The following is a 27,969-nucleotide window of genomic DNA, read 5'->3' on the forward strand; positions in this document are numbered from 1 at the left end:
CATTGTGTTAATGTCATTAGATTCTTCTATTGAACATACAACATACTAAAACTTAGAATTCATAGAGCGTAGAATTTCCTCTATGATTGTCACATCCTCTAGCTTTTCTCCATGCATCCCCATCCAATTTATAATTATCAAAGTCCTTGCAAAATACTCATCAACAGATTCTCCAACTTTCATGTGCAAAATTTCAAACTCTTTACGAAGAGTTTGTAATTGAGCATGTTTGACTCTATTTGTACCTTAATACTTTTTCTTTAAGGAGTCCCATATGTCTTTGGCAATATCCTTCTTGAGTATGGTCTCAAGAACAACTCGATCAATTGCTTGATATAAATAATTCTTTGCTATCACATATTCAACTTTAAGTCATTTCTTGCATTTAATTGTGCTTCAGTCAAGGTTGATTCATCCTTTACTTCTGAAATTAGTCCCCAATATTACTTTGATCTCAAAAAATTCTCCATCAACATACTCCAATGATCGTAATGACCATCAAATCAAGCCTTGAAATTGTTGAGTGCACAAAACCGTTGACGCTCCCTTTAGATGCCATTGCCAATGTTTATAGAAGACTATTGCTTCAAGTAATCAGGCCCATTTTGAGGCTCTGATACCAAATGTTGAGTATGAGAGAAAAATATAATGATTTAGGGATTGAAGATTCTGTTCTTCAATTTAAAAAACATATGGCTCTTTAAAAAGCCTTACACCACAACTTCCACTAATAAAAAACTAAAACTACCAACAAAGAAGGAAGACTAAAACAAAAACTAACTCCTAAAAACTGACCCACAATTCCTAATTAATAGGACAACTAAACAAAGTAATGTTAACTTCCTTAACTCGATAAGACAAGTTGAAGGTTTAAGAAATTATGAAATATTAACTATTTTTTTCTTATTTGTCCTTCTTAAATAAAGTGTATTAGTGATGAGTCTGTGTTGTTGGTAATTAACATCATCAATGATTTATATGTATTATTCTCTAAATAATATTTTTTGAAGTTTAAAATTTTCGCACATAGTATAATTGAAAAAAAAGTATAAATGTGAATCCAATGTCTAAAACATAAAAAAATTGGGAATAAAATAAAAAAGTTAAAACGTGAAAAAAAATATGAAACCTACCAAATACCTTCGATAACAAGAAGAGAGTATAAACTATCTATTAGGGTCAAAGGCATATTAATTGAAAAAATATTTATTATTGTCTCCTTGAACTTCGTAAAAGAGGAGTTAAAATAATAGGTTGGGTTAACAAATATGAAGGTATTATTTAAGAAATATAGATCGAACATGTGAACTTTAGAAATTTAAGTTCAACACCCCTTGATGTGTTAAACACATCGCTTTCCATTACAAGATAAATATTTTAGTTTCCTTAAATTAAACAATATACTTATACACTTGTTAATTAACTTTCCAAAAATAACTTTAGTAAATTGATATGCTTATCAAAATGCATAGTAATTTACTATTGTTAATGGTTTGCAAAAATTAATTATGGTACAAAATATTTATTACAGGGTGTTACTCTATTTAGGACGTTTCGTGACACTGCCTAAAATGTGCAAATAGATTATTAATTACGTCGTCTCCATGATAAAATAACTTAGTTCTTTGCTTTGTATTCTTGTATTCTTAGTGCACCGTAAGAATCAATATCGAATACCACAATATGAGTGACAATTCTAGTACCATAGAAAGAAAGAGAGGGGAAGAAATCGAAAATACTTCAGCAGAGACGGAGAGAGAAAATAGTTGAAGAAATATGCCTTAACTATGTGTTTTTTTCTGAATGGGGACACCTCTATTTATAAGCAGAGATCCAACGACCCAAAAAAGATCTTATCTAAAACAGTTACATTGATCTTATGACTAAGATGAAAACCAATAGTCTCTCTCCTCACCCCTTGAATGATGGCAATGATCATTTGACTTGGTCAACATGTCTACCAAGTGTGTATTGACTTACTCAGCACGTCTCAAAAAAATAAAAAAGTTTGTTACCCCAAGCCCGAACACAATTCGGATGGCGGTGAGGATAGTGGTAGTGCACACATGTGAGGGGTTTTGAGTGTGTCTATCCTCATCCACCACAAAAACCTTATACTCCTTGGAGAATATCTCAAGAGTACACTATAAACCTTAAAGTGTTTCTACTGTCCTATGTGTCACTTGTTTTATATTTTTTATTTCACACTCAAATGTCACTTTATCCCAAAATTTACATACTTAAAAAATCACTACAACGCAATTTAAACAAGACAAACCGAAAGGAATTACAGAAGAATATAAAGATAACAATTCTAATGCAAAACTCGTAGAAACATGATATATGAATGAGGGTCCTACCGGGGATTCGGGAACGGGAGTCTAATTAATAGCGGAATATAGGGAAAAAGTGAATAACTATTTATAAGTGAGAAATTACACCTCTAACAAAAAAATCTTAAGATAATAATTTTATGAATATTTTCCATTTTATAAATTATTTTACTCATTTTATCATATTTAATATATGATTTAACATTTGAATATATTGAACTATATCAAACTCAAATTTGAATACCACATTTTTACCAAATAACTTTCCTTAGATGATTATGATATTAATTACTAGGACTCACAACTGTGGACCATCGAAAAGTTTTATTGCTATTGAGTTATATGAAATGGAGAATATGTTAATTGTTGGGGGGTTTCAGAGCCTAAACGTCAAATGTCTTCACCGCTTGTTTAATGTTCTTGCATTGGTTGTGGTTAAAATTTGAATAACCCGTGAGAGAGAAGCATGCAATTCGCAAATGAGTTTAATGTAATGATAAATAAGTCAACTCTTGTCCAATTCATGTCTTCAAGTCAATACTGGAATTACCAAAGTCACCAATCAAAGCACCAAAGTTCAAATTATTTTCTTTCAGAGCATTGGAAGGGAAATGGAGAATTGAATGATCATCATGATTTCAATGTTTGTTTGTATTCGTTTTTGCTACCAACCTTTAAGGATTGTGAATTCTATGTAGTTTATATTCTCTTCATTATGTATTTTTTGCTCTTATTTAAGGTTAATTCTTACTTATTATTAAATTATTAAAATTTTGCATAAAGCATTTATATTTGTTTTCCCTAAGTGTAAAAATAGAATCAGTGATAACAGAATTATTGAATGAATATAATATTAACCAAAAAATTTGATCAAATCTTGAAATTGTAAAACAACAAAAAAAAAACCGAAAATAATAGAAAATAATGATTGTAGTCAGTAAAAAAATAATCCAAATTCATTTCTCCATAAAAAGTTACCTTTTTCATTACTTTACCAATTTATTCTTTGGGAAGTTAATGCATATCCAAGAATTTCCCAGTCCAGCTGCCAAACACAGCAATGAGTGGTGCATCAACATGGTGTTGCATGTGTGTAACTTTAATTCAATTTAGTACTATATATATATAGTTACTCACGTGAGAACAATGTGTTATCGCGAGAAATGAGAACACTTAATATATATTATTATATCTTAATTGAACAGTTAAAATTAAAATACACATGTATATAATTATCATGTGACTAATAACTAACTTTTAATTATAATCATCCATGATTGATTATAAGGTTTAGATTTATGTTCTCACAATTTTCATATGAAAACTGTTTTTAGCTGAGTATATATATATAGCATATATATTTTGTATACATGGTTAGGAGATTATAAACTGAAAAAATAATTAATACAACAAACATGAAGATGTTGTTTTTTTACTTCTTTTTCTTAATTTATAATTTGTTACCCAAATAACTTAATGTTATACAAAATTTATATAAAAAAAACTATTTAATGGTTAGTTCTTTGTTGTTCTTGACCGGTTTGGGTGTGGTTGGGACCTTCATTATTAATGTGTGGGTGATTTGACTTTTTCTTATTTGGGAAAAATTAAAGTTGTGCCTCAGAGATAGTTGATGGCATGTTAGTTCTAGTTGACCTTAGGTCCTTTAAAACCGTCATTCACCTCATAATTAATGCTCCCATGAATCTTCATATCTATTATTATTACAAACTTCATAGCCACTAGTTCCTCTACTCCTATGTATCCTGTCACTTTCCTACAAATATTTTGAGGTTGTGGTTGCCTCTTTTATTTCCTAACTCTTTTTCATAGTCCAACCATTAAAATTGATATTTAATAATCAATGTGTATCAGTGATATAATAGCCTAGTGGATCTCTAGATAGGCTAGAAGGTTAAAAATTTGAAATTGGTGGATCTCTAGATAGACTAGAAGGTTAAAAATTTGAAATTGGGAAGTAATATTTATTGCGATAGACAATCATATTCCCCAAAAAAATTAGTAATAAAATTATTGTATGAGAGCATACTCTTACTTATATAAAAAATATATTAGTAATAATTATAAAGTTCAAAGAATTATTTAAAATTTATAATTGAACTTCAGATAAATATAATATTTAAATTCCCATTCCATTTCAATGTATATATGGAATGGAAGAGAAAAACCATAGTGTTTAAGCATGATTGGTAGATAATTGACTTTCTTTAAGTAATAATATCATTTTTTTTTATTATTGTTATGAGTATATATATCTACCTCAGTGATGGAAAGACTATATGAGAATTTCATCTTAGTTTAAAAATTAAAACCCAAACTAAGAGCTATACATTTCATTTCATTAAAGAAAGTCTTAATGAAATTATGTAAGCACTTATAATACTATTGTTAGGACAACTATCTAAATTGTAGATGACTTCAAGAAAATTCTACTCAAAATGCAATGCATATATACATCAAACATATATAAGGACATAAATCATTAATTTAGTGTTTTGCTAACAAAAGGCTAAACACATGTCAATAACAGTATTTATTTGCATAAATAAAAAGAAAACAAAGAAAGGCCCATAAGAAAGCATATTATATTTTATCTACTTGTATCACATTTGGAAAATCAACCAAATGAAGATGAACCGCAAACACATAAATGTGATGATGCACGCAAATGTGATGCATGCATATGTAGGAGAGTTAGGAATTCTTTGGCATTTTGTATAATGAGATTAAGACCCATTTGATAATCATTTAGAATATTTTGGAATGTCAGAAATAAAATAGCAGTGTTCGAAAATATTAGCTTTCACATGGATGATGTTGTGGAATTAATTTACTTAAAAACTTGGAGCATTCTCAAAACAAGATATTAACATTTTAATTTTTCCTATGTTAACTAAGTGTTAATTCCATTTGTGCGTGTCAATTTTTGTAACTTTCTTTTTAGAATGTTCCTAGGTTTGAGTTTCACTTGTTCTTCTATCATTTTCCTTTTTATAAATAAAATTTCTTTCTATTTGCTGGGAAAAAAATAGGAATCACAATACAATTAACAATAATTATGGAAAATGTTTTATTTTTGATAAAAAAATGTATCAATAGAAGGATACTAATGGTACAGGATTTTCACGAAAGAGTCTAATAATCATATAATTACAACAAAAGCTTATCAAGAATTAGAAAATAAACATTTACATGAGTTATAGGAATAAATATCTTCTTTCTTAATGGAGAGATAAATATTTGTGTTCCCTTATGATTTTTAATAACAAAAATATTATTTCATTATACATGAAAAGATAAAAATATTTTCTCATGTAATTTTTTCTTTGTTTTTATAATACATGTCTATTTATTAATAGAGAAGATCTTTACTCAAGTTAGAGTTCTATTTGGAGAATAACATTAATGTGTGTTAACCTTTTCCTTGAATCTAGAGCCATTACCCTTTCCATTTTGGGCCAAAAGATTTATGCTGAAAAGGTGATGTGTAATCACTCCAATAAGGGATGAAGATAAGCACTATGGTTTTTAATTTAATATTTCATTAATATAAATTAGTCTCTAATTAAAGCATTTAAAATGATATCAAAATAATATTTTATTCCTGTAAAAAATATGCTTGTACTCTTATCAATTAATCTATGGCAATTTGGTTTGTACTTTGTTGCATTTCTGAACTATGATTTTTTTAAAATTCGTCTATATTTTTTTATGTGAATTGTCAAAAGTATTGAGTAGGTACGTCATGGATGATTAAACATTTGATTATATAGCTTCTGTCATGGATGGTTAAGCGTTGTTACTGCTTCAAATCAATTCCTAACCGGGGGTTTAAAATTTTCACACTCCAACTTGAGGGGGATTGTTGAAATATATTGTATCAATGTAAATAATAGTGCATGTATATATGGGAGATTATATTATTAGGTTGGTTTTAGTCCAAGTTGTTAGTTTCTAGCAGTAAAAGGGGTTAGTTGGTTAGTTAGTTTAGATGTTAGGGTAATTAGTGTTTTTCTTCCTTTTATAAAATGATTTCATTGTATCCTTCAATATTTAATATGATGATGAGAAATATCATTCAATTCAATAAAGCTTTGATTCCATTCTTTTTCCTTCTTTCTTCTTCTTCAAGCTTTAAGCTTTTATTTTCTTTCTCATGCATGTATGACTCTACCATTTTAACATGGTATCAGAGCGATATTTATACGACTTCCGCTTATGCTTATATTCCTTCAATATCCCCCCACAAACTGGAGAGTATATATTTATTACTCCCAGTTTGTTGAGTAGATACTTGAAAGGTGATGGATCAAGTGGTTTAGTGAGGATGTCTGCAAGTTGTTGATAAGTTGGGATTGGAAGAATGTGGAATAGATTGGATTTTAATCTTTCACGAACCACATGACAATCAATATCTATGTGTTTTGTTCTTTCGTGAAAGACTGAGTTAGCTTCTATGTGTCTTGCCGAATTGTTATCACAATAGAGTAATGTTGGCTTGAGGAATGGAATTCTGAAGTTGATGAGGAGGTAATTTAGCCATTGAATCTCACATGAGGCTGCTACAAGTGCACGGTATTCTACTTCAGATGATGATCGTGCCACAGTGGTTTGTTTCTTGGATTTCCATGAAACTAGGGAGTTGCCAAGGAAGATGCAGGATCCACTAATGGATTTGCGGGAATCAATACAAGTTGCTCAATCCGAATCACTAAAACCTTTGAGTTGGAGAGGAGATGTAGATGGATAGAAGAGGCCTTAACTTGGATTTGTCTTGATGTATCTTAACACTCGAGTCAGGGCTTGATGATGTTTGGTAGTTGGTTGGCTCATGAACTGACTGAGTTGTTATACTGCAAAGCTCAGATCTAGTCTTGTGTTAGTAAGATAGATAAGCCTTCCAACAAGCCTTCTGTAAGAAGCTGGATCAGTGTAGAGAGGTGAGTCATCTTGATATAATTTTGTTGTTTTGATTATAGGGGTTGTGTTGGTTTGCATGCCAAAAATCATGTATCAGATAGAATATTCAATGCATACTTCCTCTAGCAGAGAGTGATACTTGCAATAGATCTAGATACCTCCAAGCCAAGAAAATATTTGATAATACCAAGATCTTTGATCTTGAAAGAAGTGTGCAAGAAATTCTTAACATGTGTAATTTCAGATGGATGATTACCAGCTAAAACTAGATCATCAACATAGATTAATAAATCTATGAAATGCATACCTATGGCCTTTGTGAAAAGAGAATGATCATGTTGTGATTGAGTATAACCCAAAGAAGTAAGAGTTTTGTTTAATCTTGTAAACCATTGCCTTCCAACTTGTTTCAATCTATACAATGATTTATGTAATTGGCAAACTTTGTTGGGATATTTGCATATTACATCATGTGGTATATTCATATAGACAACCTCATTCAATTCTCTATGAATGAATGCATTATTGACATCTAATTGATGGACAACCTAGTTTTGTGAGGTTGCTATGGCAAGGAGTAATCTAACAGTTGTTAGTTTGATAACTGGTGCAAAGGTTGCTAAGTAATTTACCCCTTCCCTTTGGTTATAACCTTTGGCTACTAACCTAGCCTTATATCTTTCTATGAATCCATATGCCTTATATTTTACTTTATAAACCCATTTGGAGCCAATGAGTTTCTTGTTGGAAGGTAAGTCAACAATAGTCCAAGTGTGATTGAGTTCTAGGGCATTTAATTTATCTTGCATAGCCTTTATCCAATGGTCATGTTTAACAGCTTGATGGTAGTATTTGGGTTCAATAGTATTGGTGATAGAAAGCACACGTTTTAAGTGTACAAGTTTGATAGCATGGTAGGACAGGACAGAGGAAAGAGGATGATAGGGTCCCTATTTTGTGGTAGGATTGGTTGTAGGTGATGGCTTTAAGGAAATGAGATTGCAGTGAAAGTCATGTAAGTAGGTTGATGCTTGCCTATGTCTCGTGGATATCCTAATGATATGAGATGGTGGGTTAGGAGGCTCAGGATTAGGGGTTGAGATGGTTAGATCCAAGTCATTGTTATCCCTTTGGTTTTGAGTAGGTGGAGAGCTATAATAGTCTGTTTCTTCTAAGAAATTGTAAGTGTTATCTACCTCTATCAAGGTGTCTTGGTTGTTAATGTCCAAAGGCTTATAGGGAAAGATATGCTCATAAAAAAAAATACATTTCTAGAGATGAATATCTCCCTAGTATTAAGATCAAAGAGTAAGTATCCTTTAGTACCCTGTTTATGACCCAAGTGGACACATTTTCTGGCCCTGGGGTTAAGTTTGGATCTATGTTGTGTAAGGGTTGAGGCAAAAGAGAGGAATCTAAAGTGGTTTGTTGTATAACATCTCATAAGGAGATTTGTTGTTGAGGATATGGCTAGGAAGTCTATTGATTAGATGTGTAGCATGTTGCACTACATAAGACCAAAAGGAGTTGGATAGTTTTGACTGGAAGATTAAAGTTCTAGTGATATTAAGAAGGTGCCTATGCTTTCTTTCTACAACTAAATTCCGTTGTGGGGTTTCTACACAAGATATTTGATGAATAATGCCATGGGCATTGTAAAGCAAAGGCATGTTAAATTCAGCTTCATTGTCACTTCTTATAACCTTGATGATCTTATCATATTGAGTATTGATCATCTTGATAAAATCCTGAACTAAATTTATGGTCTCAGATTTGGCTCGCATGAGGTAGAGCCAAGTATGCCTAGTATGATCATCTACAATTGTGAGGAAATACCTATAGCCATGTATAGAGGTGTTTGATGTGGGGTCCTCAATATCTATATGTATAATATCAAAAGCATATTCACATCTATTCATATTATGGGGGAAGGGAGTCTAGCCTTTTTCCTAAATGACAATAATTTAGCAGCATTAAATTTCACATATGAGCATTTTTGCATATTGAATTCAAAGTAGCAATTGATGGATGTCCCAATCTAAAGTGTCACAGATCAAAAAAAGGAATTGTTTGCATGATATTTACATTGTGAAAACTACTTATCCTATCACTAGATAATCTTCTAAGCATATACAATCTATTTCTCACTTCAGCATGTCCAATCATCCTCAAGGAAATCATATCCTGAATGGAACAAGTGCAACTATCAAAGATTAGCTTATAATGTAGGGAATTAGTCAGTTTGTGAATTAAAAGCAAGTTGTAATGGAATTGTGGCACATATAGCACATTATGTAAAGTGATAGAGTCAGAAAGCTTTAATGCCCTTGCTATTTTAGCTTGGACAATGGTGCCATTGGGTAGACCAATTGCAATTGGCCTTATATTATGATGAGCAACAAATAAGGACAGGTCAGGGTACACATGGTCAGTGGCCCCTGTGTCCAAAATCCAATATGTATAGTTACCTGATGGAGGATAACCCTCTTTGTTTGGATTGTTTTGTGAAGCATTTGTAGGATCCGTAGTTAACTAATTGACATTATGTGTTGATCCTGGCTTTACAATGCTTTTGAACAGAGATGCTAGTTGTTGATATTGTTCAGTGCCAAAATTAAATTTCATGTCTTCTAAGCCATTTGAATTTCCTTGTGGCACTACATCTTTATGATGTGGCGGCTCAGAGTTTGTTGCCATGTTAATGACTCATGCATCTTGTCTGTTTTTTCTTGATTGAAAGTTTGGTGCGAATCCATGTTTAAAATAACATGATTCCACTGTGTGCCTTTCTCTACCACAGAAAGTGTAGACTTTTGTTCCAGTATTTCTTTGATTATTGTAGCCTCTCCCAGTGCTCCTTCCTCTACCTTGCAAGAAACCACCCCTTTGTCCACTTTGTCTTGATCTCCATGGCTTTCTATTATCAGTTTTGTTGGATGGTCTGTCATTTGCAACATTCAAGAAGGCTTTAGAACTTGCGGAACCATTGAGTTGTCTCTCTTGTTAGAGTAAAAGAGAGAAGGCTTTGTTTATCTGAGGTAGTGATTCCATAAGTAAGATTTGTGCCTTGGCAGTGTTAAATTTATCATTTAAGCCTTTTAGAAAACATATGACATAATCATTTTCCCTCTGATATTTCATCATCGTAACCATTCCACAATGACACTTGACCTCACATGCACAAGAAGGCATTGGTCTTAGAGTTTCAAGTTCTTCCCATAAGGTCTTGATGTCAGTGAAGTAGTTAGAGATTGCTCTATCTCCTTGCTTTATTGAATGTAGTTCTTGGAGTAAATCAGACATTTTGAAGTAGTCACCTTTTGAAAATCTTTCCTTGAGATCTAGCCACAATTCATGAGCATTATCATTGTAGACTATGCCTTGAGAAATTGGTTGTGTAAGGCTCCTTGTAATCCAAGAGACAACCATGTTGTTGCATTGTTCCCACATGTCATAATCTGGACTTGTTAAGCTTGGTGTATTGATTTTGCCATTCATAAATTTGAATTTGTTCTTCGAAGACAGTGCTCTCCTCATGGCTCTACTCCATGAATGATAATTGTTAGCATCCAATGGAGGAGATGCCAAGATTGCACCAAGGCTCTCTCCTGGTTGCAGAACTTGTTCTGGTTCAGTGTTTGGAAGATTGGGCATGTGTTTCAGTATATTGTCCTTATTGCTGATTGATGTTGTGAGTTGTTGAGAGTTGCTCTTCTATTCTTGGCCAGAGAAGGGCTTTCTTGATGAGTTTGGTCAGAATTCTTGACCAAGTTGCATATGGCTCATGGCCAAGAAGAGAAATAAAAATGAAAAAACTCCTAATACCATAAAACGATTTTTCAATGAATAATACTTCTCTTCTAATTGAATTATAGCATCTAAGTACCCTTTTATAGTACAAAAAGTAGTTGCTTGAAAAACAAGCAAACTCAAAATGAGCTAACTAACTTAACTAACTTTTGAAAAGAATTCATCCTTATGATAAATTTACTAAGAGGAACATTTGTGCTCAATTACAATTTAAAGGTTATGGATTATGCTTAAGATGGCACATGGTTGATTTTTGTCTAGGCCAGTCTAGTGTGTCAGCCTTGGTTAGCTTGGCTAGATTGATTTTCTCGGTCAGTTTTATGCGCTGAGCCTAGTCTGTCTTGACTTTATAGTACAAAAAGTGGTTGGTTGAAAAGCAAGCAAACTCAAAATGGGCTAACTAACTTAACTAACTTTTGATGAGAATTCATCCTTATGATCAATTTACTAAAAGGGACATTTGTGCTCAATTACAATTTAAAGGTTATGGGTTATGCTTAAGATGGCCCATGATTGATTTCTGTATGGGCCAGTCTGGTGTGTCAGCCTTGGTTAGCTTGGCTAGATTGATTTTCTCGGTCATTTTTACGCGCCGAGCCTAGTCTGTCTCGGTCAGGTTCATCCACCACGATTGCGCTCCTTCGATCATTTATGTGCACCAAGCCTAGTCTGTCTCGGTCAGGTTCCTACGCTGCTTCCGTCATTTCTGTGCGCCAAGCCTAGTCTATCTCGATCAGGTTCCTGGGCCACACCTACTCTGCTTCGGTCATTTCTGTGCGCAAAGCTTAGTCTGTCTTGGTCAAGTTCCTACACCATGTTGATGCTGCTTCGGTCATGTTTGTGCACCAATGGCAACTTGTCTCGATCAATTCCATGAGTCAGGGCTAAGTTTTCTTGGTCATGTGTTGACCATGTATTGTCGATTTGGGTGATGCAAGTGGTCTTCAATTCCTTGTTATGCAAGTCATGTTTATCCTTCAATAAAATTGGTGGAGAATTTTATGATGTAATTTGGACGACTACAATTTTGTCCATATGGAACTACATAAAAGTCATACTCTTTACCAACAACGAGGCATGTATGGAAGATCTAATTGGCGAGATAAATGTTAAGTCTTGAGTATGGATTAAAGGAAGGCATAAATCCGCTAATATGTCTTGATTTGAAAGAGTTTGTAATTTAATTTTATGCTTGAAATTAGTGTTGTGATAACTGGACCGGATCTGACAGTCTGACTGCTGACCGGACTTGAAAATGGTTCTAATTTGCAGTCTTAACCAAATGAGGATTTAACCGCTTTGAACTGAAAAAGTTCTGGTCCAATCATATTAAACCCGATTAAACTGTAATAACCGATTAAACTGCAATAAACCGGGAAGTAAACATGACGACTCACTTAAAAGTTTAAAAAACATAACACTACTCTAATATTCTGTTTTATTCAGTCTAAAAAATATAGAGAGTTATTACTTTAATATAATTGTACATAATTATTAATTATATAAAACTTTATATTTATATATGATTATATATTTGTAGATAAAAATTATTAATTATATATAAAATCACTATTCAGTTCGATTAGACGATTTAACCATTTAAAAAGATTAAACATAATATAAGATATTTTCTGATTTGACGTCCGGCTAATATTGCTTGAAATGCCAGTGTTAGTACTTACTGTTTTTGGGTGGGTTCTTGTTTTCCTTTTGATTTTTGTTTTGTGGGTATTGTAGGAGAGATTTATAGGTTTCCCTCTCTTTTTTACTATTTAAAACATGATTGTATAACTAACTGATTTAATTAAAGTTGACTTAGTTGGTAAAATTAGCATTGAAATTTATTAAATGTAAACATGTAATATTATATATTTTATTATAATTTTGATCTTTGTGTGCAGTTTTATGATTTTAGCAACCAATAAAATCATTAGTAGTTCAAATGTTCTTCGGTACTCTTTGTAAGCCACTAAGCCAACCTTTTTTTATTGCATATATTCCCTCTTTTATCCGAATATGTTGGTTTTTTTATGCCACAATGACGAAAATAATAATATAGATGTTAAAATTTATTAGTACCTAGCTACAAAATATATTGTTCTTTAAGTATAAAATTATATAAAATCTTCATTGTGAATTCATTTATTTATATTTATCATTCTTCCATAAATTTAATGCTTGAATGATACCTTAAATACAAAAATGATAGCGTATGAGGTTGGTACGTACACCGAATGTGTTTTAATACCACCTTTGAATTTCCAACTCTTAATTTACGCTAATCACTCTTTCTTACCCGCCCAGAATAAATTCCACGTTCTTGTAGTTGCACAAAGAAAAAAATGTCCATGAGTATATTTCAACTTAGTTTATGTAAATTTATTTAAGTTGGTGATGAACATTCCTTTTGAAATATGCATTAACACTAATCAAGAGACAAGAAATAAAGTATAAATACCCGCACTAATTTTCTTATTTTAGAATGTTTTAAATTATAGCTTACAAAGATAACATCTCATATTATAATGACTATGTCTTATGGTTTGTTTAGAGTATATTTTATAAAATTATTGGGTATAAGAAAAGAAAAGTGAATGATCAAAATAGTAAATTGAATTGATAATATTGTGAATGATGAAATTGTGATATTGTTTTTTGGTACCACCAAGAGTACCAGGAACTGATACCTTTCGCGATACATAATTGTTATGCCAGATATCATAATAAATAGCGGTCATTTAACAACACAATTTTGAACGACATTATTGAAAATGAGGCGGAAGAACATCAACATCACATAATAAAGCAGACACTTCAACAACGCATTCTTGACAATGTGCTATTGAACATCAGTAACATTAGCGATGACTTGAATAATTTATTTTTAACAGCACATTTGATAGAAAGCGTTGTTGATGTGAATATATGCAACAACGCATATTTAAGGAAGCGTTGTTGAAGATGACATAGTAATTGCCCTTACTTAATTATGCGCTTTTATGTTTTATGACTTTTTAAGTGTCCGAGAAATTAATGGTGGAGTAGTTATGCGTTTCTTCGTTTGTTGAAATATTAATGATTGAGTGACTATGCGTTTCTTTGTTGTTGAAATATTAATGGTTGAGTGGTTATATGTCTCTTCGTTTGTTGAAATATTAATGGTTGCTCATCTATAAATATTGTGGTTCACTCAATGTTCTATTTCATCAGTAAACTAAGAGCCTAAGAGTATGAGTTTCTATAAGAGTATGTTCATGAAGATAGGAGAAAGAAAACACAAAGTAGTAAAAAAAGAGTAATACTGCAAAGAGTGAAAAAGAGAAAAAGCACCCAAATTTTGTATAGAGGGGTCGAGGAAAAAATTGTGTTTCTATTTCAGAATCATGTCAATGAGGTCTTTAACAACTTTTGATTTTGCAAAAGGACCTAGATTTCAAAAGGAATGTGGTTGTCATACAAGATTTGCGTGAGAGGAAGATTTAGTTGATTAATCTCTTTCATTTGCAATTGTGGACAAGATTAATTTGTAAAGTATTGAGCTCTTTCAGTTTTCAAAACGGTCCTAAATTTCAGAAGGAAAGTGGCTGTTATACAAGATTTTCATGAGATGAAGATTTAGTTCATTGATCTCTTTCAATTACACCAAAATAAAAGGGAAAATGGGATCAATGAATTATCTTTCTTCATCATCTACAACAATTCCTTAAGTTCATTAATTTCCTTCATGGCAAAAGGATCCAAATTTTAAAAGGAAATCAATAAACTCTTATACAAGATTTGTGTAGAAGAAAAAAGGACCTAGATCAATGAATTATTTAATTTATTCACCTCTTTCATTTTTCAAAACGGTCTCAGATCAATGAAGTTTTGTATAGAGGAGTCAAGGAAAAATTATTTCCTTCAAATCATTTCCATTGTATTCTTCATGAGCCAAAATCATTTAATTCATTATATTCGCATGTACCAAATCATTTAGTTCATTATAATGTATTTTGTCTCTCGGAATGAATAATAAAACAATTATTTTGGATGTTAATTTATGTTTTTTGTTAATTATTTGAATGATTATTGTCTTTAATACTTTTGCATTGTTCCTTATTAATAAACACAATAAACAAATTATCAATACTTAATAAATACAAAAACAAATTAACAAAATGTAATGTTTAATATTTTATCGAGTTTCGTATTAATAAACATAATTATATAGTAATAGTCTAGTTCATGTCAACTTCATGTTAATTTACGTAAATTCATGTTGTATAAATATTTTCCAATTATGTAAAATGTTAATTTAACAGCGCATAACTACGAATACGCTATTAATTTGGAAAATGAGTTTAGTTTAACAACGCATTATCATGACTGCACTGACATTTAGATTCTATTCAACATCATCTAATTCAGATAGCGCTGTCAATTAGATTCTATTCAACAACGCTACATCTCGGTAGCACTGTTGATGTGTTAATGAAAATAAGTAGTAAACAATTGGATACGCAACAACGACACAATCCTTAATATGCGATGTTGAAGATGTTGATGCAACAACGCTACGTTAAATATGCGCTATTGAAGAGGTCAATACTACAGTTTAAATATCTAAAACATGAATTGTTTCATCTACGCTCTTAAACTTACTCGAAAAGAAATCCTCACACTCTCAACAAATCCTCAAATCCTCATACTCTCATAAACCTTCATACTCTCATAAACTCCTTGATAACCAGACTAACCACTTCAGGCTGCACAATAGAGATCGAGATAGCCTCGTAAGCATGATTCTTAGTCTCGTGGTTGAGATCCGTGTGCAAGACCCAAGCAGGAGAAGCAAAGGTAGAAAGAGCAGAAAGGCAGCATTCTTTCTCCGGGGGTGGACTGCTCTACATTCAGCCATAGTGACCCCCGAAGCGATCTTCTTCTAGTTGTGGGACGAAATACGGCACGACAGCCAATTGCTGGCTCTGAATAACCAGCCCAGCAATAAGTTCAATTATTCCATAACATAACGGGGCGGGGTTGCGCGCGAGCCGAGTGAAAGCAAATCATTGCTCAAAATTGACCTCCACGTGGAATGACTTCAATGAAGAATGTCATCCGGTCAAGAGGTAAGGATGTGAAGATAGAAGTTCAATGGATCTCTAAAGGCCAATCGTTAAACTCGAAGGGTGGCAATGTATTGGTAAGCTACATTGGTGTTGTTGTTAGGCAGAATGTGAAGTTAACCTTCAACATATGAAGTGATGTAAGGAATATCGTGAAAGAGCGTATTTGGAATGAAATAATGTTAAGTTTATTTTTCAGTTTTTGTATTTTTGTGTTTTCATGCAATGTATGTATATGTGTTACGTTTTCATGCAATGTACTTATCTGTATGTGTTTGCATGCCATATATAATGTATATGTGTTTTTATTTCAGGCAACTTTTGATGTTGGTGAAGAGCATAAGGGTTATATCCTTAAATCGGCTAGCAAGGCTCTCCGACAATTCCGAACTGATGCCGGAAAATTACTCAGAGATGCTGATGGCAATGTCAACCTAAAACCTCCAACTAAATATGCAAATATCGTTGATGAAGAGGATTGGAAGACTTTTGTCACCCTACTGACACCAGACGGCTCTTTCTTGGTAAAATCATATTATTTGTATTGACTTTTGTATATGATTGTTGATATTAATGTTGTTTAGTGTTTTAGAAATTAAGTAATGAAACCCGCAAAAGGGCATCCAAGCCTTTATATCCATACCGAGCTTCTCGAGCAGGGTATAGAGGAATCGAGGAAAGAATTGTAAGTATTGTTAATTTGTACATTATTGGTTATGTTTTGTATGCATATATATCTAATTACATTATTATTGGTTATGTTTTGTTAGTTGGAGAACAAAAGCGATACACCTATGACTCCACGTGGAGTAGAACTCGATGTTCTATGGGTGGGTGCCCGTAAGAACAAGGATGATGTCATCGATAATGAGGAAGTTCAAGAAGCGGCAAGTGGGTGGAAGAAAAGGTCAATATTCTTTGAATTGTCATATTGAAGTTCATTATATGTAAGACATTTCCTCGATGTTATGCATATTGAAAAAATGTGTTTGAAAGTCTGATTAGTACCTTACTCAATGTTTTTGGTAAGACCAAAGATGGCTTGAATGCAATGTTGGACTTGGTTAGTATGAGAATAAGAAAGGAATTGGGGGCCGATAATGAAGGGAAAATGTACATTTCTACCTCCAACAGCTTATACTTTGTCGAGGAAGGAGAAAATAGAATTTTGTCAATTTATTCATGGTGTTAAAGTTCTAGAAGGGTACTATTCCAACTTTCAGAATTTCGTATCAATAAAAGACCTCAAGTTAAAAGGTCTTAAGTGTCATGTTTGTCATGTACTTATGGAACATTTTTTGCTTATTGGAATACGGTCAATTCTACCTAAAAAGTTCGAGGAACCATAACTAGGTTATGATTCTTCTTCAAGGCAATTTGTAGCAAAGTGATTGACCCTGAGAAATTACCTGCATTGCAAAGACAAATTATTTTGACTTTGTGTGAGCTTGAAATGTATTTCCCACCTTCTTTTTTTGACATAATGATTCATCTAAGCGTTCATCTTGTTCGAGAGACACAACTATGTAGCCCTTCCTATATGATATGAATGTACTCTTTTGAGCGTTATATGAAGACATTAAAAGGATATGTGAACAATCGATCAAGACCAGAGGGTTGTATTGTTGAGCGATATGTTATTGAAGAAGCTCTTGATTTTGTACCGAATACTTTACCGATGGTGATTTCATGGACATTCCAAAGCCTCGATATACAAAAAAAAATTGGAGAAGGTATTACTGGGAATGAAATATTGACTATAATAAGAACCGAATTGGAGCAAGCGCACTTATATGTTTTACATAATGCCGACAAGGTTGAGCCATATGTTGAAACACACAAGGAGATTCTAAGGAAGTGTTACATAAGTAAGAATGAAAATTGGATTTCCAAAGAGCATAATCGGTGTTTCATAAAGTGGCTAAAAAATCACATTGATGAGGAGTTGAATATAAATGCACATTCTGTTTCTGAAGATTGAAATGGTTAGCCAATGGTCCAAGCCTTCTTGTCTTATCCTACACTGGTTACATGATTAATGGGTTCACATTTTATAAGAAAACAAGATGATCAAAGTAAAATGCAAAATAGTGGTGTGACTCTTGTTGCTCGAACTTTACACATGTCAAGTGCAAAAGATAGAAACTCAATATATGCGAACATGTCATATTTTGGAGTGATTGAACGCATACGGGAATTGGATTACACAATGTTTAAGATGCCGATTTTTTATTGTATGTGGGTTGATAACAACAATGGTTTCCTAGTTGATGAGTTAGGGTTCATGCAAGTGGATCTTAATAGGGTAGGATATAAAGACGAACCATTTATTCTAGCATCACAAGCTCAACAAGTATTCTATGTTAGTGACTTAACTGATATGAAATGGTTCATTGTTCTTTTAACTAACAAAGTAATCGTCAATAATATTAATGATCAAGAATATGAAGATATTGATGAGGATGATCCTTTTTTTGGGACATATCAATCACGTGAGAGCAGACCAACTACGAATGATGATTTATATACAAGAGATGATCACGGATGAAGGGTTTAGAGTAAATCAATATGCTCCTCCGGACAAGGAAACCCTAAAAGACAAAAACAATCAAAGAAAATGAAAAAATAGATGCAAGTAGTCTTTGTATAATTTTGATTGTTTGTAATTTGTATAATATTGTTTCTTTGTAATTTGTGTAACTTTTTTATTTGTAATTATGTACTTTGTCAAAACATAATTGGCATGATATTCATTGTTTGTATTTTGTATTGCATTGATGTTTAATAAAACAAATTTTTGGCCTGTATTAATATGTCTATGTTGTTCAGAATGTATAAATGTTTGTACTGTTGAGAATGTATGTTATGATAATAAATGTATATGCGAGTATTAATTTATACAAATCAACAGCGAATTTTAGGAAAAGCCCTGACATACGCTATAGTTAAAGGATAACTACAGCACTGCTTTTTTTATAGAAAACGTTGTGGTACATTATTAATACAACAACGCTATGCATGTGATGAGTTGTTGTATTAAGATGTTGTTTGAGAAAATTTATGAATAATACAACAGCGCTTTTCTGTTATTGCATTGTTAAATATATGAACTTCAACAGCACAACAACAAGCGTTGTTAATAAGACCTATAAAATATGTTGTTTATTTAAGATGATATGACAGCGCTTTGTGGACGATGCGATGTTGTATTGATCCACTATATGATAGTGCTATGTGGACGATGCGCTGTTGTATTGATGCACTATATGACAACGCTTTTTATTTGTTGTGATGTGATATATAATCAATACAACAGTGTTTGTGAAGCGCTATTAATATATACTAGTGCGGTCAAACAGAAAGCGCATGAAAACAATATTATACATCTAAAATAAGTGTTGTTGAACGACAACTCTGGCGTAGTGGTTCCTCCAACAAGTGTAGTTCTCAGGAATCGAACTCTTGACCATTTTGATCTTTGTGAAATCTAGGAGAGTCTTACACCATTAAACCAACTCTTGTTCGTAAATAGTGATATAAAATATTATCATTAACTAATATTTATACTAATACTAGACTCCTAATGAGATAATAAGTCAAATCTTAAAAAATAAAATAAATTAATCCTAAAAAATCTTATAAGATATATACTCTAAACAAATCTATGATATAATCATAACAATTTAATATATTATCTCAGTATTAGAATTTCATATATTCTAATATTTCTTTTTTTTTACGAACAAATCGTTAGTCTAGTGGTGTAAGGCTTCCGCTAGATTATCAGGATGACCAAAAAGTCCATGGTTTGATACGTAGAAGTGACATTTGTTGGGAGGGACAGTGACGAACCCCAAAAAAGATTAGTTCCTAACCATAAGATGAATATAAATACCCTTGGTAGTACCAAAAAAATACTTTTTTTTTAATACTTAATTAATTATTGATGATGCTAAGGTTTTTTTAATGTGTGCTTTAGCCTTTAAAGGGAAATACTTGTTAACCGGAAGGATGAGAAGCTGCTAGGAAAAGCTTATCCCCAATTTTTAATATGATCAACATAAACGAAAATAATGTAAGAGATAATATAATACGAGAAAGTGAAAAATGGCGGAAATTAATCTTAAACTGTGCATATTAATAATGTATGCAAGTGTACTAGTTGGATCTCAGTAAAATTATAGCTGTAATAGGAGCTTTTTCCTTCGATTATGAATTGTATCAAAATTAGTACATGAAATCTATGTGCAGATATTATTAAGTTAGAGTGAACTTAACTATTGTGCCTACTGATCTTTGAAAATATAAAAAACATAAGGTTAGAGTAAATCACTGTTGTTAAAATTGATTTACACTAGCATTATAGGTAACCTAACAATAGAAATTTCAGTCAAACTCAAACTATACTGTTGTAGTGAGAGAAAAACTTGACCAATTGATTCTGTTGGCCTAATGTTTCCTGAACCTTTTTTTTTTCTGATAAAAAATGTTTTGTGAACTTAAAATCTAGAAGTTTTCAATTATACCAGTATAAACAACAGGACATGATTCATGTGGGACACAATTATTCTTTACATTAAAGTCCTGCAACTAAGTTTGCCAGGGTTTTGAGACAGAAAATTATTACATTATCTATAATTAATATTTCAAATCAAATTATTATAATTGATAATGTACTAATAATTTAAAATTAAATGAATTTTTTCAAATACAATAGTAGAAATATGATTAAAACTGTTGATCTTATACTATGTAATAGTTTTTTATTTGAGAAAGGTTTTGCTAGAATATGGATTCTCTCCTGTATTTAAGAGGTTAGAATTATAATAAGTGACACATTGTTTTTTGAGAGTTAATATTTTAATTATTTTTTATTAAATAACATTAAAAATTATTAAATTTTATTTCCTCATCATATTTGGGAGAGAATCTCAACCCGTTTTTGCTAACTGTGGTAAATAGCAGCACCTAAGTCCTTAACAGCACACAAGTCGTAAAGGCATGGGGCTCATGTGGCTGAGACAAATTGCATTAAATGCAAGAGGTTGGGGATCGATTTCAAATATTTGATAACAAGTAATACTTGTATTACATTTTTAACACTCTTTTTAATCCCATAAAAAACAATAACTAAATACTAGACATATGTGATTAAGTTCGTCTTGCATAAAATTGTTCAAAACTAAAAAGAATGTTAAAAAATGTTGTTGGACGATCCCACACTAATAGATAAAGACATATCTTAATTCTTAATATAAGATGAAGTCATATAATAATTTTAACTATATTAATGTATAATCAATCTTATAGTAAAGTAAGGTTTAACTTGATTCCCAAAGTTGAATGTATGATTCCTATAAGTGACACTTGTTAGGACAACCGTGAATCCTGAAAGGGATTAGTTTCTTAACCAAAAAAATGAGAAGATACATTGGTAGTACCAAAAAAATCGTAAAAAACTATATATCCAATATTTTTTGCAAAAAAACGTAGGTACTTACCCCGTATAAGTTTGATACACTGTCAGTATATCATCTACCATTCATGTTCAAACATTATTAATTCTTCAAAAAATAACACAAATGAATTATAGATGATGTATTGACTGTGTATAAATATTTATACCGATAATATATAAATACTACACTCATATTATTTTTTTGGTTAAAACAAGTGTGTTGCTAACAAATTTTTTTGTCTATTGGGATATTTGTAATTGTGGGTACAATAATGAGGTTGGCTTTCTTTGCAAAACTTATGAGTTGTACACCAAGCAGATAACCAGAGTGGGAAAATAGTGTCCTATAATTTCGTATGGGTAAGAAAGTGACCATATCATTAATTAGGCAAGTAATATAACTTATTCTTGTTCTATATAAACATGAATTGTTTATACCAATATGCAATATCTGAACCTTAATAGTGCATATTTTGGTGGAAGGAGAAATAGTTTTCTTTCACTAGGGAGGTTCAACAACCAACTACTTTTTTTTTATATTTTTCTTGCCCGACAAATGCTGTTAATGAAACATTCAATTCCTCTTCATATCTCTCTTTCTTTCTCTGCTTCCCTGATTTTGTGTTTAAGTTTCAATTTAAGATATGCAATCCTACACGTTTTCATCTACACATTAGAGAAGAGAGGGTTTAATTTTCTCTTAAAGGGTGCTTAAGTTTGTGTCCATTTCTTTATCCTTAGTTTGTTGTGTCAAATTATGTGACCACCCTATTCTTTTAGTACTTATCATTTTATCAACATTTTATTTGGACCTTGATTAATTGATTTCCTAATGTTTCATTATCAACTATATTAAGCTAAGGAGTTTGGTTTCAATTTCATACATGATTACATTCACATCATCTTATTCATCATTGGTTTCAAGTTTTGTGTCACATAGCACCACCCCATTTCTCTTTTTCTTTCTTTGTGTGATTTGCATGCAAATGGATGTAATGAAAAGAACTAGATCGGTTTTAAAACTAAGTGGAAGAGTTTTGAATGAAGCAGTGAGCTTCATTGTGTTTTCTGCATTGGACCTTGTTGATTATATGCTATGCTTTCTTTTCAAAGCCATAGACATGTTGATTGAAGCTGAATGCAAACCTTGTTATTGCTCCTCTTCAGCAAAAGAAGCCATAACAAGTAGTGGCAAGATCTTGGTCTCTGAACAAGGTGGTGAATCTACTAAGATTGTTTCTCTTAGTTCAACAAAATTGGTGTTGGAAGATATCTCTGACACCCTTTATTCTCGTCCTTCTTTGGTGTCTGAGTTGTCAAGTTTTACTCTCAATGAACTTAAGAAGTTGAAGTTGGAGGACCCCATTTTACAACAACAAACAAAGAGAGGTACCTCTCTTTGTTCTGGTTCTTCATTCAGTGTGAACAACACCATAGTGGAAATGCTACAAGGCAAAATTGGAAGGCTAGAAAAACATCCTATTCCAAGATGGTCTGATTGTGATTGCAATCTTTGTACAAGCTGGATGTCATCTTCATCTCCTTCTACTAAGCCCAATCTTTTTGTTAGGTCTCAAGTCCCCAACATAGGTAAGTAATTTAATTAGTAGTATATTTTTTTCGAATGACCGATATCCTTCACATACGCAATCTTATCTGAGTCGTCTACATTTTACTAAAAAGTGGTTCGCTACATGAGACTTTTATTTAGTGAGGCCTAAGGAGGGTAGTCATATGCAGTCTTACCGCTGCAAGCTGAGAGATTGTTTTCAGAATTTGAACTTGTAGCCTCATGGTCACTAAACAATTAGTTGTTGAGCTTCCCATAAATTATTTAACCTATGTACAAAACCTAGTACTATGGTATTTTTTATATGAACACAACATATCTTCTAACAATTTAGCAATGAAAAATAGTAATGTCTCTTGATCTCTCATATTTTGACATGTTCTTATTAGAAAACAACACCATAAGTATATATAAATTAACACCTAAGTTTAGTTCTAAATCCATATATATATAGAGAGAGAGAAGTTATGTGGCATGATATGAACATATGTGATGTTAATTAATCTGTGTAATGTTGTTGAAACAGGTAAAGCAAAAGAGGATGTGGTGTTCATACATGGGTTCATATCATCCTCATTATTTTGGACAGAAACATTGTTCCCAAACTTTTCTAGCAGAGCAAGGTCAAGTTATAGGTTATTTGCAGTTGATCTACTTGGTTTTGGTAGAAGTCCAAAGCCAAGTGACTCATTATACACATTAAGTGAGCATTTAGAGATGATAGAGAAGTCTGTGTTGGAGGCCCATAATGTGAAATCTTTTCACATTGTTGCACATTCTTTGGGGTGCATCTTGGCTCTTTCACTTGCTGTCAAATACCCTCATTCTGTTAAGTCCTTAACCTTTCTTGCCCCTGTAAGTAATTACTCTTCACTCATTTATTTTATATTACATCATATTCCTACTTCATACCATTATTATATTATGTTGTTTTTTAAACACTATTTGAGTTATTCAACTTTTGCTTTGAGTTAATGTTGACTACCAACTTTTTTCAAGCATTTAAAGTCAAGTCTTAAACATTTTCATCCAAAATCTAAAGTGACTTTACCAAAACTTGAGGAATTAATATTACCTAATTGAAAAAGTTTAGGGAATAAAATAGTGCAAAAATAGTTTAATAACGAGGTAGAGCTACTAAAAGTGGAGTTGATATTGATTTGATCAATGAATTTTTGTTATGGATAACATTTTTATCCTATGATTCTTTAGAGCTATTAAAGAAAATGAACTCCTCTTCGGTATGAACCTTCCTCGAGAGGGTCCAACCCCATGCTAAAGGGGCATTCATCCAAAGACTAATTAAAATGTTTTTACAAAAACTTGAGGAATTAATGTTGCATAATCAAAAGAGCTTAAGGAATGAAATTGTTCAAAAAGATTGATAATAAAGTTAAGGAACCAAAAGTGTTTTTTTTAAGTATGTTGTTTTGATTAATGAATATCTGTTGTGACTCATATGAACAGCCATTTTATCCGGTGCCGAAGGGTGAAGCACATGCGACACAATATGTGATGAGGAAAATTGCTCCAAGGCGCGTGTGGCCAATCGTGTCATTAGGAGCGTCGTTAGTGTGTTGGTATGAGCACATAACTCGGATGGTTTGTTTCCTCATATGCAAGAACCACCGCTTGTGGGAATTTCTAACCAAATTTCTCACTCGAAACAGGTGACCTTACATCTCTTCTTCTTTTCTTTCTTAATATAATAATAATAATAATAAGAGTATACACCGTTTAAAGATTTATTCAGAAAATGATAATTAAAAAGTGAATGATAGATAATGAACTGATTGTATATAAAAAATTTACATTATTAATACTAGTATGTTGATAGACACTTCATGTTTGCCAACCTGCATTTTTATTTCCTAGTATTAAATATTTAAGAGAATCGTATTATATTTTTTGTGATAAAAGAAATATAAAAATGAATTGTAATTCTCTAAAAAAAACTACATTGATAATATGATATTTTTAGATACGTAAGTTTCTCTAACTTTTATTAATATTTTTTATTATGTATAAAAATATTGTAATAATAGTTAATTAGAAGGGTAAAATAGGCAATAAAAAATTACATCATATTATGTAGTTATAAGATGTTTTGACTTTATATCTAGTATATGTAGTATATATATACATATATATTTCCGATAATAATAATAACATATTTTAATAATCTATGGTCACACTTTCTACCTTATAAGCAAAATAACTTTATGTATATAAGATGGGAGGGGATTTACTTACTCTAAGAGTAAGTTTAAAAGACTTGTTTCTTATTTTAGTCGTCAATTTTAGAGAAATCTAATACTTTGAATTAGTGAGTAGATTTTTAATAAATTGAAAGGTAAGATAAAAGAGTAAGTCTCATGTAAATGAATCCCAGTCATATAAGATTATTAAAGTTGTTGAAATACTTGTATGTTTTCTCACCTAACAGCTTCTCAATCACCACTGTTTATTTAGCTCATTTGACCAGGCATTTTCTAGCTTAAAAACGCTTTATAATGGAGAAAGTCATAAATCAGAGTTTTAAAAATAAAAGTTAAAGTTGTTTAATAATTCACATTTTGTTTAGCTGAAAAGTTCATTTTATACTTGATGAAATTACTTCAACAAACTTATACATTTTTATCCACTTTTTGGCAATTCTTTATATATTGGTCCTATTATGATTCAACTAATGCCGCTTGTACATACCATGTTATTTAAGTCTCATTATTGCCACTTATTCATCTTTCTCCTCATATTTCCAATACTACATTTTATTCATCGTTAATTAATGTTGCACACTATATGTATGTGTGTGAGATTATGTGGTGAAAAAGTTTTTGTGGCACTTACATCTTTATGATGATGTTCCGATTCATGCACATACTATATATAGTATGATTAAGTGTCTTTTTCAACTCTTAAATTGCACCCCGCATAGTTGTTGCCTTGTTGGGATCTGTTCATCTATTTCATTAAAAGTACTTTATTTGTAATTTTTTAAGAATCAATAATAATAATAAAATATAAATGATAGAGGATGCTATGACAGTATATCAAATTCATATATTGTCGGTACATGTATTTTTTACTCTTGATAATTTCTATTTCTTGTCATATTTATCATGTATCTATTTATTAATTGTCATTAATATTATTTCATTGGCCATCCTTGTTATTATAAAATTATATGTTAACACTAAAGACATAATTCGAAAACTAAATATTAATACAAGTAAATAGAAAAAAATATTTCTATCGAAAGAGATATATAATAGGGAGCAGTAGAAGTACTTCATTCATTCCTTACAGATTGTTGCTTTAGCACTCTCAATTTTTAAACAAATCCTAATCTTCTAGAGACTAAATACTCAATTATATTTTTTATTAATTATACTCTTATTTATCATAACATACTTTCAGCTCATTTTAGTCCCCACTACTCATTGATTGACTTATTCTCTTTTAAATTTTAATACACATAATTCCATGAAAATTAATTAGAACTTAATATCTAATTGTGACATATAATAATTAATGCAATTAATTATGAGAATAAATATAAAAGCATTTTAGTGAAAACATATCAAATACTTACATAAATAAAATTTCATAATATAGTTGACTAAGCATTCAAAATTAAAATTATTTAATAAATTTCGTTTAGCTAAATGAAAACTCTAAGAGAAAAGAGAATAAATAAAGTTATAAATAATACTTAATAATTTCTTGATTTTATAAAATAATAATAGAAAAAATAAAATGAACTTATTCCTTAAAGTAAATTGACCCACTTTAATTAATATTTTTTTGGTGGAATTTTTTTTCTTAAGGTGGAATTTTTTTCCCTTAGTTATTGGTTTGATACACTTTCTCCTTGTTATTGTCCCTTCCTTTTTGTTTAGTCTCTTTGACAAGTCATTTTAATTAAGGGTAGTCCTACAAGATTCTTTCCCCCAATGTTGTGTGGGGTAAGCACAAAATCAATTATGTGTCTGAGCCTCAACATAGTAGATGGAGTCAGATTGAGATAGATATGGTTGCATTAATTATAATTGATATTAATGCACCTTCTAAGTGTTGTTGGTGATACCAACTTTTTATCTAACGTTATAGACCTAGTATCTTTGATATTAATGCACCTTCTTTTACTTCCTTACAGGGTTAGGACTTTTTTGCTTGAAGGGTTCTTTTGTCACACTCATAACGCAGCTTGGCATACCCTACACAATATTATTTGTGGGACTGCTAGAAAAATTGGAACATATTTAGATGCCATAAAAGATAATCTTAATGTTAAAGTTACCATATTTCATGGCAAAGATGATGAGGTTATTCCAATTGAGTGTAGCTATGAAGTACAAAGAAGAATTCCACGTGCAGATGTAAGAGTTATTGATAAAAAAGATCACATTACCATTGTTGTTGGAAGACAAAAAGCTTTTGCTAGAGAGTTAGAAGAGATTTGGAGCACACCAAATAAGTAGGAAAATAAGTTGTATGTTGTGGAAAAAGCACTTATGTCTAGTGGTACTTCAATTATATTTATGTTCAAAGTTTTTTTTTCTTTGTCACATTGAGTATTGTATCTTTTCTGATAAGTCAGATATATCGCATGAACGACATATTGGTTCTTCAAACAATAAAATATCAAGTTTAATCATTAAACCATGCAAATATCTTATGTCCAAACTACACTAGCATATTTTCATTGTCCACAATAATGCAAAGAGTTAAGGATATTCTTCTATAATA

At 31.5% G+C, this 27,969-nt stretch overlaps 1 protein-coding gene across 1 annotated transcript; it reads left to right on the plus strand.

Moving 5' to 3' along the window:
- The first annotated feature begins 22,109 nt into the window (after positions 1-22,109).
- On the plus strand, positions 22,110-27,722 carry LOC109338468 (probable lysophospholipase BODYGUARD 3). The gene is made up of 4 exons (XM_019575723.1): positions 22,110-23,237; positions 23,744-24,072; positions 24,685-24,887; positions 27,377-27,722. The coding sequence occupies exons 1-4, from the start codon at positions 22,532-22,534 to the stop codon at positions 27,699-27,701; spliced, it is 1,563 nt and encodes a 520-aa protein (XP_019431268.1). The 5' UTR covers positions 22,110-22,531; the 3' UTR covers positions 27,702-27,722.
- The last annotated feature ends 247 nt before the right edge of the window (positions 27,723-27,969 follow it).

Source organism: Lupinus angustifolius, unplaced genomic scaffold (genome assembly GCF_001865875.1).
Source record: "Lupinus angustifolius cultivar Tanjil unplaced genomic scaffold, LupAngTanjil_v1.0 Scaffold_26_28, whole genome shotgun sequence".
Classification (NCBI taxonomy): Eukaryota; Viridiplantae; Streptophyta; class Magnoliopsida; order Fabales; family Fabaceae; genus Lupinus; species Lupinus angustifolius.